Source organism: Acipenser ruthenus, chromosome 20, assembly GCF_902713425.1.
Source record: "Acipenser ruthenus chromosome 20, fAciRut3.2 maternal haplotype, whole genome shotgun sequence".
Lineage (NCBI taxonomy): Eukaryota > Metazoa > Chordata > Actinopteri > Acipenseriformes > Acipenseridae > Acipenser > Acipenser ruthenus.
The window spans coordinates 26,665,449-26,682,671 of record NC_081208.1 but is presented as its reverse complement, the minus strand read 5'-3'; the positions used below and the strand labels follow the sequence as shown (position 1 = coordinate 26,682,671).

The 17,223-nt window shown below is 35.1% G+C and overlaps 1 protein-coding gene across 3 annotated transcripts in view; it reads right to left on the bottom strand.

Annotated features, from left to right (window-relative positions):
* Positions 1–1,005: 1,005 nt before the first annotated feature.
* The window catches only part of LOC117425769 (cadherin-8-like), a 161,652-nt gene continuing 145,434 nt past the window's right edge, over positions 1,006–17,223 (bottom strand). For all 3 annotated transcript variants that reach the window (XM_058993765.1, XM_058993764.1, XM_034043020.3), the window contains exons 8-12: positions 13,357–13,493; positions 10,766–10,887; positions 10,408–10,525; positions 3,884–4,135; positions 1,006–2,899 (exon numbers count right to left, since the gene is read on the bottom strand). In XM_058993765.1, coding sequence (XP_058849748.1) covers positions 2,406–2,899; positions 3,884–4,135; positions 10,408–10,525; positions 10,766–10,887; positions 13,357–13,493 — 1,123 coding nt within the window. In that variant the 3' untranslated portion in view covers positions 1,006–2,405. The remainder of the gene's footprint in view (positions 2,900–3,883; positions 4,136–10,407; positions 10,526–10,765; positions 10,888–13,356; positions 13,494–17,223) is intronic.

Genomic DNA, 17,223 nt, shown 5'->3' with positions numbered 1-17,223 from the left:
GACAGCAGCTGGACCCATACATAGACAAGAGAATTGTTATTTGAGAGGTCACAATATGGTTGTTTTTGCACAGTACTGAGAGGTGCGCTAAAAAATTGCAGCAATTAAAGTCACATGGTAAATAATTAATCCTAAACTAAGGACATTTTATACACAGACATGTACTCCTTGTTGTGCCTGTCTCTACAGCTTCAAACATCGTGTGCCCATCTCATAATACCAAAAATAAAAAGCCAACTTGTTAGACATACAGTTGCATAATTACAGTATAGTGCCACACTTACCATGGTATAGCCATCATGGTTCAGTCAGCACTTGTCTTTAAATTAGGGTGAAAAAGCAATAACTGGCTGACATTTCACAATTTCGGTGAGGGATATAATACTTCAGTGCGCAGCCTCTATTCTTGATAATAAAGCACTTACAAATAAAATATCCAATAGTTGTAGCTTTATTTTTCATTTGATTCAGCAAAATAAGATATTGCGAAATATGGGGGGGGGGGGGGGGGGGGGGGGCACTTTGAGTGCTTGAATGCACCTTTTTGCTTTCCTGGCATGTATTTGTAATAGATGGAAATGAACCATGATGGCCTCTCTATTCAGATCTATGTCTTTGCTATGTCTTTGTTTTGTTTAAAATAAGAGAAATAAAATGGTTCAGTGGGACCTGCTCATAATGGATAATTATATATTAGATCACTGCAGATACACTTTGGACAACACATGCATGACCTCTATCAAAAATGTATTGGCCTAAATGATTAGGAATTGCGAAGTTACTTAAAAAATAAAAGACGATGCAATATCATATTTAGCTGCTGGTCTACGAAAGTTGAGGGATAATAGCAGGAATACAGTAGCTGGGGTGGCACTATGTAAGCTTCACTGCACAGCCTCAATCACCTCAATTTTGCAGTTTGTATAAACCACTTTATGCTGAAACCCAACTGAAAGTGTAATATGGTCAATAGCAGCAGTCCTACAAAAATACAACACAATCACAAATATTTATAAAAATATATTTCACAAAGTAGGAAACAATACAGGGGTATCTCTGATTTACGATACAAGGAGTAAATAATTAAACATACAAGTTTATAGCATAAAAGCACAGTAGAAAACATGATTTACATGTAAGACTATTTAATATATAGTATCTACTGAGAACTGACATATATTGTTTACAAATTGAGTATGCATGTAGCTTTAGTGCTGTTTTAATGAAAAGCTAAGAAAGTTAGCAGTAAATGTATATATGTATAATTCTCTAATATACAATGTAGCACAATAAGCAAGTGATTTAGTTTGATTTTCACATTTCCTTGTGTAATGTTACCAGTCATATAGCTCATCCCAGCTATTGTGCTTAAAGTATTACTGGTAACTCTGCCAAATGAATATTTTAGATATAATAATTTTACTATTCACATCTGTCTAAATCATTTAGATACCATCTTTATTTTACAGTTTTAATATAGTTCCAGTTTTCTGCATATTACTGCATTAACTTTCTGAAACGTTGCTTTTGCTTCAATACAATAGCTGGCCTCGATCAGCGACAAAGTAATTTAAAAGATGACACCTACTTAATACTCAGATGCACAAAAGAACAGCCAGCAATGACATAGAAAAATGAACAGTTATTGTATGAAGGGGGTAAAAAAGTCTTCAAAGACAATTGTGTTTTCTTCTGTAAAAAGAAGACCCCTTTCATATCTTGGTTTTCTTATTGTTTTCTTCGGTAGGCTCTGTGTTATAGTCAGACTTTTAGAACACACTTAGAACATGTGAATATATTGAGAATTATAAAGCAAGCCAACAGGCTTATCCAGTTCATAATAAATGTATCCACCAAGATAAACAAAATGTCAGTAAAATCCATTATAGTTTTATAATCATACTGCTATCCAACATTGTAATGAAGACCATATATTGCTTTTTTCTTTTTTTTTTGTATTCTGGCAGATTGACAGGATGATGGCTAGCGATTTGAAACTTGGACTATTCACATCAGCGAGACCCATGGAAATGCACCACAGCTTAACATAGCTTCATGGCCCAATCGATTGACGTTGTGCACAATATAAGTCGTCCATCTTGGTTGTTAAAGCGACTACCAAGAATCCAGATTTTTATGTTTCTGGTGGTCACAGTGAACAACAAATACCCAAAATACTGCTAGACACTCGACAGAATCTAATTCACACTGCACAAGAATCATAAACCTCCTAACATAGACGTTATTTAGTTTGGCTCAACATTACAATGCGTTTGATGTGGTTGATGATGACCTCTGTACTTTCCACTAAGAAAAAAGGTGGCCCTTATTATAGCTGCTTCTAATAACCCTAGAATAATACACAATTTTGTAGACATAATCAGATTTTTTTTGTAAATCCACGGTCAAGTCTCCATGTCATTCTCTCCCACAGAGTAAAGCTCCCCAAGTCTTTTAAACCGTGGGCCCCATTCTCTGAGGTAGTCAAAGTTCTGGTCAGAGTCTGATGAAACTGATTCTAGTGAACTTAGTGAGCCAGCCACTGAGCCCCTCCCTTCGTAACCATAGAATTGTATAGAGTCATAAGGCGGTGCAGTGGGATCATTGTCAGCTTCGTGTAGCCGTACATTTATAAATTCATCAACATCAACGCCGTTAGGGGCAGGGTGCTGTCCTTGTCTAGGCATAAACTGGAGATCTGGCTTGATATCCTTCCGAGGCAAAAACCCATTAATGCCATCTGGGTTCTGTAAAGTTGCAATGTCAAAGGCTTCTGTGTCCTCTTCCCCGCCCCCCTCGTCGTCGTAGCGAATGATGTTCTCTCGCACATCTTCGTCGTCTTTGATTATAAGAGGCTCGTTTTTGTGTCTTCTTAAAGTCACAAACAGCACCACGATAACTGTAGAAATACAAGCAATACATGGTTAGATTCTTTTCAAATACTAATTACTGTTTTGTTACAGATTTTGTACCACATTTCACTGACTGTGAGCAGAAGAATATTTTAACAAGATTTGTTTTGATGCTATATGTTATTCATTAATATATACAGTATACATTATTTGTATTTATGATACACTCATAACCAATGTGTATGTGTGTGTGTGTGTGTATATATATATATATATATATATATATATATATATATATATATATATATATATATATAAATATATCCCTGGGATATGCCATAAGAGATTTTTTACTTTATTTTGTCTCTAAGGCTGGGACCAAATCAAAACTTTGACAACCCGCTAATTGCACTTAACAGAACTATTTAATAGCGTTTTCTTTTTATGAGTAGAAGAAATAAGATACTTACAAGAAAAAGAAAACACTACTAAATACAGTTTTGTTAAGTGCGATTAGCGGGTTGTCAAAGTTTTGATTTGGTCCCAGCCTAAGTCTGTGAGGCAATTTAACTGTTTTTAACTATGTGTAATATTTTATATTATACATTTGTTAAACATTTGTAATTTTTCTAAGCATATTTTGCATTGTTGAGAAGAAACAACGTTCATATATTTCGTATATCAATGGTCCTTGTTGTATAAGAATGTTGGTAACTGTCTATGTTCACCATGTATTAATCTCATAAACCAACTACGCATACCATATATTCGTTTTTCACAATCTGTTCATGATGTTGGGGTTGCCCTTATACACTTTCCAAATTAATATTCCTTGAATAATCCAGAGGTCTTAAACAATGCATCTCAGGACGGTATTAGCCTTAATTTGTGGGATAATCCTTGGTACATAATGAACATTCAGTTACCTCTGTATGGAACTTGTTGATGAGAACATCAAGGTAGCTTTTTAAGAATAGTATTCAAGCTTCCTGGAATAACCAAAACATATTTAAATATATCAGCTCACATACCTAACAGTAAGATAATGCATGCTAGAATAGCAATTAAGGCTCCCATGCTGAGTCCAATGGGTAGGACGTAAGCCTCGACGTTGCAGGACTGGACAACCCCCTCGCTGCTGCAGCCACACACTCGGATGGTCAGTGTGTGGGTGCTGCTCATTGGGGGGTTGCCGTTGTCACTGACGATGATTGGTAGAAAGTACATCTCCTGCTTCTGACGCCGGAAGCCATTATGCTTGGCAAGTACGCTGACAGAGTTGTCTGTGGAAAGATAAGACATTGCGTGGGAGTTATGGGTGCCACTTTAGGTTGTTTGACAGCTTGATTTCTATGTTGCTCTTTTATCCAGCTATTTATTTATTAAACTACAACATTTTGTAAATCAGTACTGTAAATCTGGCAGCTTTGAATTGATGTCAAAGCCAATGGCATTTTATGGCTGCAATTAAAATAGAGCTCACATAAGTTTCATATAACTTAAAGATTTAGATTTAAAAAAAAAAAAAAAAAAAAAAAAAACGTGGCAAGTGAAGATTAATCTTAAACATTCTCTCCTGAAACTTCAGTATCTGGTATTGTGTATAAATGCAAGTTTCCTCATTTTATATTGTATGGTACATTTAGCATAAGGAACATTACTTAGAAAGTGTGAAACAATGCAACTTGCACAGTATATGTCATTTACCAGCTTTGATAAGCATCCTTGATAAGCCTGGACTCACTACCAACCCTGTAATTTTATTGTATTCCCTGTAAAGAAGGCAACTGTTTAAAATAAAGACAGCCTCAAGTTACAGGTAGCATTTAGTGTCAACCAAAACTAGGAGATTGCCATCAAAATAGTTTTTAATTTTCTGCCTGATTTGGTTGTAACATGGACACTGTACTGATCTCGTAGAATGACTCTTATGTGGACATGTTGCTTCTAGGCTGTCTACATCAGAATTGTATTAGGGAGATGAGGTTAAAGAAATAAGAGACTTAATGCAAGGGCATTGCAATCAGCTATGGAGGAGATAACATTGTGCTCACCTAATTACAGAGGACAGGTTTTTACAAATTGGAACTTTAATGACATGTTTTGTTTTATTTACCTTATTGTGAGCCTTGGTTGTTCTCTTGCTAGCTATAATACATACTGTAAGTAATCATATAATGACACATGACACATCCATGTCATAAAATGTTGTGTTGTATGAATATTGAGGCAGTATTTTTTTTTTTAATCACTGTAATAATGTTTGACAAGACTACCTATGAAGTTTTTTTTTTTTTTTTCTTGTTGGTGTTGTTTTCAGCTAATGGCCAAACTTCAGTAATTGTCTATGTAACAATGCATAATTCTAAAATAATGCAATTGCTTCGATTTCGACATGGAAATGAACATTTCTGTCCTTGTAATAATTTTAAGGCTGCAGAATCAGATACGGAAGCTCATTCCTTTTTATGCTGGACTAAATTAACTTTACTGCAGCCCAAACATAGCATCTTCTCAAATATGTTTGAATTAATTAGAAATAGCAAACATTATTAAGACTCTGTGGGAACCCTACTAAAAGCAAACTAATGATGATTAATAAAAACAGAAACAGAAAAGTCCTAAAATGTATGATAGTTAAGCACATCCCTAGGTAAATTGATCTTTAACCTGATCTATTAATACCTGCTTGATTACACTATCTGCAAGATGAACATAACACATGCACTGTGCCTCATCTCACAAAATATTTTTTTTACATTTAATAAATAATCATGAGACACAATGCACTTAAATCAGTATATTAAAATATGTGTGTCTTAATTAGAATGCCTATCTATAAGACAAACTGTGGTGCATGGGGCTCTATGTTTATTCATAAACAGTTTAATGAAAATGTAAATATGTTTTTGCTTCCTTCCTTTCATCCTTCACAGGCCACAAAGCAATTATTTGTAGGTGCACTGACTGATTTATTGTATTAATTAAAACCCCATTTCTGTTATTAAATAATAATTAGTAGGTTGCTAGTCCATTCCATTGTCAGCCTCAACAAATGGAAAATTAGTGTTTAATGGGGATTTTGCCGTGCAAAGAACCCTGTACACAAGGTAAATATTTAAACTTGAATGTAATACAGTCAGAGCCTTCACAATGTTAGCAGAGGTTAACTTACCAAATGTGAAATACAGTGGGGATTCGAAAGAGAATAAAAAACTAGTTCACATCTTAATGCGCTACAAACTAAAACATATTGAAATAAATTACTCATAGCATCGGCCAAAGAGGAGCTTTTAGACTTGTTAATGGAGCTATGAATGATCAATGCAAAAATATGCAGAGTCGTCTACATGTATTTATTGGTATGGTAATAATCTTCTGAGGGCATTTGTTCTAAATCAAAGGAATTATGGATCTATAAATTTAGGATTTTCTATCCTCTATTGTGCAAATGGGCAAAATACTAGACCAAAAATAAAAGTGCTTGAGTTGGTTTCTGTGGGCTGAACTGCTGTAGCTGATCAAAGGGTATTTAATGCAGTTTCTCTATTAATTGATATTTGAGGGGCTTGTCTTCTAATGCTGATATTCAGCGGTAATTGGAGAAAGTTGTCAAACTCAAAAACAATGAAACAGAAACTGTCCATAGAAACTCAAATCAGCCGAATGCTTGTGATTGCTCGCAAAGAAGAAATTCTGGCAAGTGTGGTGAGGGAATTAGGCAGCGCTCAAGGACATTCACTTTGAGCATAATGTAAGTTTTAGTTGGGAAAAGGCATTTTAGGAAAATAGTTCAAATGGTTCCACTTGTTTGCTCTTCTCATTGCATAAATGTATATTTTCAAAGTAAAAGTTAATCGAATTGCGCCCTTTCTCCAAATGGAGGGATTGTGTTACAAACATCTTCTATTGGAAAAGGGTTTTGATATATCAGCATCTGTCAGATCTGATGATCGATGTGCGGGTTAATAGTTTACATGGCTGTATCATGCTTTGATGTGTATGCATAATGTATTTGCATGCTGCTTTGAATTAAATAAAAACATAAATGCATAATGCTACAAAATGTAAACTTCCTGCATGGCAGTTCAAATGCTGCATTATAGGTTTATCCATTTTGAGCTGGTGTTTCCAATTATCTTATACACACATTATACCAGTGGATTATGTGGAGACTAAAAAGTCACACTTTTCATATCCCATTGCATTAAGCGTTATACTGTAGATGGTGTTACACAAAGAGCTTAGAGTAGAAGTATTACCACATGGCAGATTCATGCCTTTTTAGTCTTCTTGAGTGTAGTTTAGAGAACTTTAGCCCATCCAATGATCAGCTTATATTCTTCTTGTGATTTTCAATTATGTTTTGAAGAAGACAATTTAGACACAGATACAATATCTCAAGGTTGCACTTTCAGACACAGCCTCATGGTCACACAACTACCGACCAACTACCTAATATCTCACAGGCAAAAGTTACTGTAAGTATGCTCTATCTATTTATCTATCTCTTATAAGTCAAATATTACCACAAACCTCTACCACAAACCACTTGGCTAAAAGGTGATACATAGATGAGTTTAACTACTGTTGAAAAAAAGGACTGTTAACAATGTCATTGTCAAGGGACTATAAAACAATGATATATATATATATATATATATATATATATATATATATATATATATATATATATATATATATATATATATTTTTTTTTAATGTAACTTGATCATGGAACACTACAGTTTGCCATTTTTTATTGTGCAATGTGTTTGAAATAAACAGAGGTTAAGGCATATACTGTTAGGGCTGCTACAGAACAAACATTATTCCAGACTACAAAATAAAACAGAAACATAGCAGGTTGCCTCCAGCTTTAGAAAAAGAACAGAAGGACTAAACCAGCTGAGGATTCCTTGCCCCTAGCTCTGTGAGAAACATGATAAAACATTAGTCTGAACACAGGCATTTCAGGTAATGCAAGTTCAATGGGAAGATAGTTGGCTAAACTATCACGTTGTTAAGCAAACACATTTAGTACCATCTACTACACAGTAACAATTCAAGAAACCACAGTAAAACTAATTTCAAAGAATTACCAAGCCCTTTACAAGACAGGATTTTGGGACTGCAGTGCAGTTAAAACCAATGGATTCCAATACTCGAAGGCACAATGACTTTGAACTGCAGATGCATTTACTAGTCTTAAAGATATGCATCTATCACTGCATTAAATGCAATGTACTAAGTTTGCAATGAGCACAATAATGTTACATATGTAATATGCGAAAAACCTGTCTGTTTACAACCTTACAAATATGGAGCCCATACCCACGGAAGACATAGCACTGCTTAGCATGAATATTATGGGTTTGTTTCTACAAACACAAGGTATGAGAAATGGAGAAGGCAGCAACGGTCTCGCCATAGGCAAGCTTTGCATAGGCTCCCTCAACATGCAATAAATATTTTTTTTATGGTTTTGATAATCATTTTCAACTCCTTCATGTGCCTGTTCTGAGTACTGTATTTGTAATGTTCATGTGCCAAAACATATCAGAAAAGCATTTTGGGATATTGGAGGATACACCAAAAATGTTGTTCGGTATTACAGCGTCCACACTTCTCACAAGCCGCACTACCTGATGCAATCTAATTTAGAACCGGACTCACGACTACCCCCCTGAGGTGGTCTCGAGTCTGGTTCTTGAGTACGGTATTAAACGCTGCGTAGTGTAGATGCTAAATCATATTTAGCACTTTTAAGCTGGTTTAAAGGCAACTAATATGGTTTAAAGGCATAGTGTGGACAGGGTCTAAATCCATGCAACTGTTCATAAAATTTATAGACTGCTCAGGATCTTTCTTTAAGTTTTCACCATGCTGTATTCTCCATATCAGCATGGTTCACGTCACCTACTAAAAGCATGACACCTTAGGCACCTTCCAATAAATCCATGTAACTGCAAAGTCCATTCAAAACAGTGACATCATACAGACGTGCTCAAATTTGTTGGTACCCCTCCACAAAAAATGAAGAATGCACAATTTTTTCTGAAATAACTTGAAACTGACAAAAGTAATTGGCATCCACCATTGTTTATTCCATATTTAATAGAAATCAGACTTTGCTTTTGATTTTTTATTCAACATAATATTGTAAATAATAAAACAAATGAAAATGGCATGGACAAAAATGATGGGACCGCTAACCTAATATTTTGTTGCACAACCTTTAGGGGCAATCACTGTAATCAAACGTTTTCTATAGCTCTCAATGAGACTTCTCCACCTGTTAACAGGTAGTTTGGCCCACTCTTCCTGAACAAACTGCTCCAGCTGTCTCAGGTTTGATGGGTGCCTTCTCCAGACTGCAAGTTTCAGCTCTTTCCATAGATGTTCGATAGGATTCAGATCAGGACTCATAGAAGGCCACTTCAGAATAGTCCAATGTTTTGTTCTTATCCATTCTTGGGTGCTTTTAGCTGTGTGTTTTGGGTCATTATCCTGTTGGAGGACCCATGACCTGCGACTGAGACAGAGCTTTCTGACACTGGACAGTACGTTTCGCTCCAGAATGCCTTGATAGTCTTGAGATTTCATTGTGCCCTGCACAGATTCAAGGCACCCTGTGCCAGGCGCAGCAAAGCAGCCCCAAAACATAACCGAGCCTCCTCCATGTTTCACTGTAGGTATGGTGTTCTTTTCTTTGAAAGCTTCATTTTTTCGTCTGTGAACATAGAGCTGATGTGACTTGCCAAAAAGCTCTACCATGCTTGTCTATTATTTTCTTTCTGATCTCCTCAGACAACTCTCTCCTTTGCTTTCTCTGGTCCATGTTCAGTGTGGTGCACACAATGGTATCAAACAGCACAGTGACTACTTTTCTCCATTTAAATAGGCTAAATGACTGATTAAAAGATTGGAGACATGTGTGATACTAATTAAAGAAACTAATTAGTTTGAAATATCACTATAATCCAATTATATATTATCTTTTCTAAGGGGTACCAACAAATGTGTCCAGGCCATTTTAGAATATCTTTGTAGAATAAGCAATAATTCATCTCTTTTCACAGCTTCTTTGCTTTATTCTATGACATACCAAAGGCATGCAAGTATACATGATAAAATAGCTTTTAATTTCATCACTTTTCAGGAGGAATGAAGCATTATTTCAATGAGCTGTAAGGGTACCAACAAATCTGAGCACGTCTGTAATTGGCCTCGTACCTCAGCCACTCACTTACCAGTATTCTCTTCATCAGCCCTTAATGAAATTCTCAGATGGACTAAATAAAGGTTGGCAGTAATTAGAAAACAAATATAACTGGATGTTAAACTTGTGTATTAATAATAAAGCAGTATATAACAGAGTTATAGGATGGTGAATGTCTGTGTATGTGTTATATCGACACTTGCAGTGATTAAAACAGCCCCGGTCCATTCTCTTCTACTTGCTGATATTTCACCTATAACCCATAATAACAAATGACAAAAAGCCTACAGTTTGACACTAACTTTTTTTTTTCTTTATATAAACTGTTTTTACCTTCGTTGTTCTTGATGGTGAAGTTGGGGTTGTTAGATATTTCTGGCACCAAACTGTAGAAGAAAAAATGTCCATTTTTTGGGTCATCCTTGTCAATGGCACTGACGGTCTGAATTACCTAAAAAAAAAAAAAAAAAAGGGAACGCTTTTCTTGAAATTTAAAAGGCACGCCTATGATACAGCATGCATTTTTTGAATGGTCATGAATTATCAATAATAATAATAATAATAATAATAATAATAATAATAATAATAATAATAATAATAATGTCACCTCTGTGGTATGAATGCACTGGAAAGATAACAAAGGGACAGTCTAGGTATTATTTTTTTTTAACAGTACGCCAGCATGTTTTACCTGTCCCGGTTTTCCATTCTCACACAGGAATGCTTCGTACTCTGATGCAAATTCAGGAGCATTGTCATTGATGTCAAGAACCTTAATGGTGACAGAACTACGAGATATTTGACTGTAGTTCCCTGTAAAAAAATAAATTCATGAAAATTTGTTTTTAGCAACAGAAATACAGAAAAACAGCATATTCATAGCTATGCAGCTTTTATTTGTATTCAGTCATTTAATATAATGTCAACATGGAGAATAGGGCACTTGCAATTGTATTGCAAAGGGTTGTCTTTTTTAACATTAAGGGCAAACACTCATATTGACAATGAAATTGAATAAATGGATGGATAGTACCAGATTAGGCTGTCAGGCAATAGTAGGGACTGTACCAACTAAAATATATAGCCTATGCAAAGTAATATTAAAATTCTCTGCACAACAATCATGTTTTAAACATGACACTTTTCATTTTATTTTATGCATATTAATGAAATGATCACAGATGAAGTCTAAAAGACAATAAAGAGCAATTTAATTAGATTTGGGTTTATTGGAATTATTCATTGCTGTTAATTCATAGTCCCTTATGAGGGCCCAGTAAATGATTGCCTTTAATCAGTGCTGCAAATACTAACTTTAAAGCTGTTATCTATTAATTTGGGGGGGGGGGGGGGGGGGGGGGGGGGGGGGGTATTTACATACTTGTTTTGTATATCTCTGCACATGCCTGTCAGCTCATCCCAGTTTCATCACCTGCTATAAATATGTATTTTTTTATTTATTTATGTTGGTTTTTTTAGGGTTTAAAACATGGTTAACCTGGTCAGCCCACTGAACTAAAACCAAAAATAATCAAAATAAATGCAGAATGAAAGAGACAGTCACTTAAGGCATGAATTTATCCAACATGAAGCATGTGCTAAATTAAGATATTTATTTAGATATATGCAATGAATTTACTCCTTGGCAGTGAAATGTGTTCACTCACATGCTTAGGAGTGTTTAAAGTTAAACAAAATGCAACTGTCTTTGGCGCATATATATATATATATATATATATATATATATATATATATATATATATATATATATATATATATATATATATATATATATATAATTAAAGCAAGCAAGAAAGGATGAACAAAAACAGCAAGGTTAAGCAGATTGGAAAAGAAGAAACAGTCACAGTGTAGTATACTTGCCTAGCACCCTTTATATCCAAATGGGTAAGCGGTTTCAAGATATAGGTGCCAATATATTGTATGGAAAAGTAAGTCATCCTGTAGAGTGAGAAACTCATAGAATACCAATGTCTAACACATTTGAAGTCACTATCTGAAAGCTTTGGTCCCTGATTTAGAAACCAAAAAAGTCCCTGGTCCATTGGGAAATAGTCAGATTTTATAGACCTGTAATTAAACTAGACCAAGAGAATTAAACACTATATCTGCGTACCAAATGTGATTCAATACCCTAAATGGTTTTAAGTACTTTGGAAATCAAAATGTCACATTAATGCAATATGGCAGCATGAAGGCCACTGGCAAATTCCACCCAAAGAATTTAAACAATATAACTAGGTGTTTAAAATATACAGATTTACTAAAACATTGCAAAAAAAAAAAAGAAACACTTATAAATAAAACATTTACTAATAACTCAAAGCACTGATGTGGGTATCAATTGAAAAGTTTGTCGACTTGACAGTCTTAATATTTGACTGTTGTACTTTTAGTATAGTACATGTTAATACAGTATACAAGGCCTAATCATGAATTAACCACACGCATCTTCAAATAGTTAAATAAATAAGGAGTAATTTATAAGATCGACCCATGAAACAAATTGTTCTTTTTCATTGGCTGTCGTATCTTGTAATGCACTGCAAGTAGCTTTTATCTGAAATATTTCAAGTGTTAGCTCTGAACCTGGACAGTGGCAGGCTGTTAAAGTGACTTTCACTCTCCGACAACTGGGAATTCAATCTGATCAGTTAGATGTCATCTGGTGCAAGCAGCAGAACACACAGAGGTTTGGGTGGCAAATCATGACAGAAAGGGACAGGGAATACTATTCCTCATGTTCACAGCAGAATAGCTTTTAAAAATGTGAATCATTTCTAGACTGCAGTTCTGAAAGTAGCATTCTTCTTCTTCTTCTTCTTCTTACTTGCCAATTGGGATCAATGGAAAAACAGCTGGAAATGTCAAGTATTATACATAAGAAGTTATATAATCTTATCATATCCCATATCTTTTTGTGGGAAACTGCAAATTAAGCAGTTTTTATATGATTAATTGCATCATCTTTTTCCACCACAATCCTCCTGTGAATGCAATACGTTTTCTCTTGACCTGGAAACTACAGCTTTTGTGTCAGGTAGGAGCTACCCGATGCCATCACTTCTCCCCTGAGAATGCAGGTTCTGGTTAGATGGATCCATTCACATTCCCCATGTGTAAAGCAATTGCTACAATTCCTCCAGCAGGTTTCAGTAAGTGGCATATCAGTCTCACTCACACTTCAAGGAACACTCAAAGAGGGCTGAACAGGTTACCCACAAGTTGTTAAGCCAACCTTGGTTAATCTCCTGTACTTACTGATTTCTGTGGCTATCACGGTAATGTTGTGCCATGGATCTGTCTCTCTGTCGAGTGCTTTTGCCAGGGTTATCTTCCCATCTTCAGAATTTATATTGAACTGCCTCTCAAGGTCTGTGTGCCGATCGATGGAATACCTATAAAACAAATATCCTTATAATCTATGATAATATTGACAAATTGTATGTGGAATGTAGTCAATACGATTTCAGCAACCCCTTGTGAGTGGGGAAATGAACGAAGGGTTCTTGTGGGTTAAAATGCACAGTATAGTGACCTTAAAACTCAATAATTATTGCCAAGGGCTAATTACCATACTAGCTACAGATTGCCAGCTAAGACCATAATGTGGCATCAAGATTGATAGATAACTATTTTTCAATGGAGGCAGATTAGGTCTGAACAGTGCCCAATTATTAGCTATAAAAAGTTACAATTCTTTACATTATACTGTATATGTTAAGTTACCAATTTCTTAATACAAGCCTGGAGGAAAACCCAAATTAACCCATAGTACTGTGATTCTTCACAATATATTAGCATTAACTGAGTTGTTTTCAAATGAGAAAAATAAATTATGTGTTAATGTCGACTAATTGGCTGAACGAAGCCTTATGCCATGTGTGGGTGTGGTTCATATTAGTCAAAACAAGGTCTTTGTTTTTTGGGACAGATCCAGGATGTTTTTCTATAGTTACTTATGAAGCAACATCAGTGCCAGACAACAGAAAGTCACACAGGAATATTTTCTAAGAAAATTAGCTGATTTCAGTCAGGCTAGACAGCTGGATATTGATATGAGATGGGCCCAGAAGTCTGCTGTGTGCCACTCATTGAAGATAAGACACAGCAGCAGCATAAAACAAATGGGCTTTAAACAAGTATATAAACAAGTAGCTTTCTAGTTAAGGGGAATGAAAGCAATGAATAGAGAAGAATGGGTAAAATCAGGAAATATGCAAATGTCAGCATTACAAGAGCTAATCAAATCGTGTGTAAGTCGCCTAATAGCTTCTACATTCACATCGTTTTAAAAATCAAAGTACAGTATACTGCAGACATGTTTTGCCCTGTTTGGAGCTCATCAGTGTAGCGCAACTGTACTTTCACTTCTGAAAAGCTCAGGAGAGCAAGTAAAAACGAGTAGCTTTCTAGTTAAGGGGAATGAAAGCAATAAATGGAGAAGAATAGGTAACTGGGAAATATGCAAATTTCAGCATTGCATATATCCAATCTACTTATTAACTAGATCTACTTATTTCCTGGGCTTGATCCACTTATTTCCCAGCCTAAGCTCGCAGACATTAGAAACAATGGAACCTCCCCTTTAAATTCTAGAGCTTGATCAACTTATTTCCCTATTAACTTATTTCCTAGGACACCGGCAAAGGAGCAAAACTATTGTGTTGATTCCCACCGATGGGCATAACAGATTACATTTTTGGTATGACAGGCATAACAGATGTTATTTTTTTTTCAATGACACATAACACATGTTATTTTTTTGCTATAAAACACATACCATGTTACTTTTTGCTAAGCACAGATAACTTGGTTTATCTATAAAAATGTATTCTCACACGCGTTGTTCATGTAATATTTTTGCTTTGATACCTTCAGTCTGTGAGTCATCCAGAAATATATTCTTCCACTTACCATATTGAAAGGTATATACATCTTTGAACAATGTAAATATTTCAAGTTCTTTGAAATATAATATCATTAAATCTAAGGTATATTACAAATACTTTGAACTTGCAGGTGCATTTAAACAGTATATATTATTTTGGCATATCAAATCATAGAAATTCATAAGCATCAGCTGACTGACAAAAATAGAACTATGTAGCATACCATTTGGCTTCTTGCTTTTGTATTTTCTGGGGAATTCTTGTTTTCTGTGGTTGGAAACTAAACAAAACAGACTCACAGACTTCAATAACTGACTCATGGGATAAAAAAGGGGGGATTTGATTGTCCAGACTCATTGAATCCTGGTCATCTGCTGAGGGTAGACGTTTTTTTTGGAAAGTAGAGATTTTGGCTAACGAAACTGAATGCATCTGTAATCTCATTCAAACAATGTCTTTTGAAGTCATAGAGCAACAAATGTGTATGTTGGACCTTTTGGGATGAGGTTCAAATTTCAAACAGGGCAATCCTGAGTTAGGAAGGGGAGCAGTCACTTTTCTTAATCCCTTCCAGCTTTTCCATGAAAACGCATTAAGCACCCTAACCGATTCTGTATAACATATTATGCTTTAACTTCATGCAATTTTGAGAAACAAAACCATGAATTTTGATAAAAGCATAAGCATGGAATTTGTTAAATTAGATTAGGATGAATACTGAGTCTGACTTATGATTTTCTTCTGTAACTAATGGGTATATTGTTTCCTACATTGCATCTACCTTTGATGCGCATCCCAGAAGTCTTCAGTAAACCTTTACCTGTTCACCCCGATGAGAGTACACCAAGAATTTTCTACCCTGACATCAAAGGTGTTTAAAGAGAAGCAGCTTGTTGTCTGCAATTCACATCCCTTTTTGTGTTTAATTCTTCTGAGAAGTAGATTGAGGTTCTTTCAAGGCCAATCCCAAACTGAGCTGCTCTTGCTTAGCAGTTAGTCACCCTAAACTACTATAGGTTAGCTCTCCACCCAATAAAAACAAACAAACAAAAAAGCAACTAGCAAATGTTATGGAAGTACCTCCACTATAGGAGGGGGCACTGTAGATGGTCTTTATTATCACCTTATCGTGCATAGTTTTCCTCTAACAAAACAGATTTGTGTCTATACTATTCACACAATAAATTGTACACAAGGTAATAGTACAGACTCTTTTGAATGTGTTCTAGCCACAGAAAATATCTGTGATTGTGTGAGCTCTGGAGATGCCGTTTGCCATCACACATTCATTCATAACACAGAACAGATGAAGGTAATGTCTAACTCTCAGACAGATGGACACAGGACCGCATGAACAGATTTGTTTGTTGAGAGAATATGCATTATATTTTACATATTATATTATCTGTATACAGTCTAAAATAATGGTGATTGCTTGGTAAGTAATGCGATATTAACCACTTTGCTGCTTTTTATTTTGCTTAAAATGTAATTCTGGCAGACAAATAAATCTTACTGCAGCCTTTGAATATGCTGTCTGAACCTTTACATAACACAGCATGGCAGAAATCTTTGGCAAAGATTATGGTCACTGCTTTAAAGCCCAAGCAATTAATTAATAAAACTAAACCAACAGAGTAAACCAAGTAATTTTAATAAACACGTTAACTTATTTTATTCAGTTGTAGTACCATTTTGGAACATTTACTTTGAGGTATTTATGCTAAATTAAATAAACTTAAAAGTACATTTAACTATAAAACTAAGAATTATCCAGCCAACAGAATGAGACAGTTTCAGGCTAACTGAAAAAGAACAGGGGCCTTTTACTAATGGCTATCTAAAGTAGCGAGATGGTAACAAAATGGCACAGTTCATGTACGTGTAATTACACTTATTTCAACAGCAGTTACCATATAGTTATTATCATGCCATTATTTGGTTATTTTTTTTGTAAAACTATCCTTCTTATTAGTGTTGATATGTCCAGCTTGCAATAGTTGAGTTTCAGAAAAATGCCTACCAAATGAAGATTTTATTAATCTTTACTCACTAACCTTAACCATATTTAAACTGTTTAGGGGTTAGAAACAACTGCAGTATGCCAGTTAATCACAATTAGCGCACATTACTATGGGTATTTCTACAATTAGGAAGATAACACCTCACTAAGCAAGTAAATCAATAAACAAATTAAATGATTAATTAATTAATTAGTTACGTATTGCTGATTAAC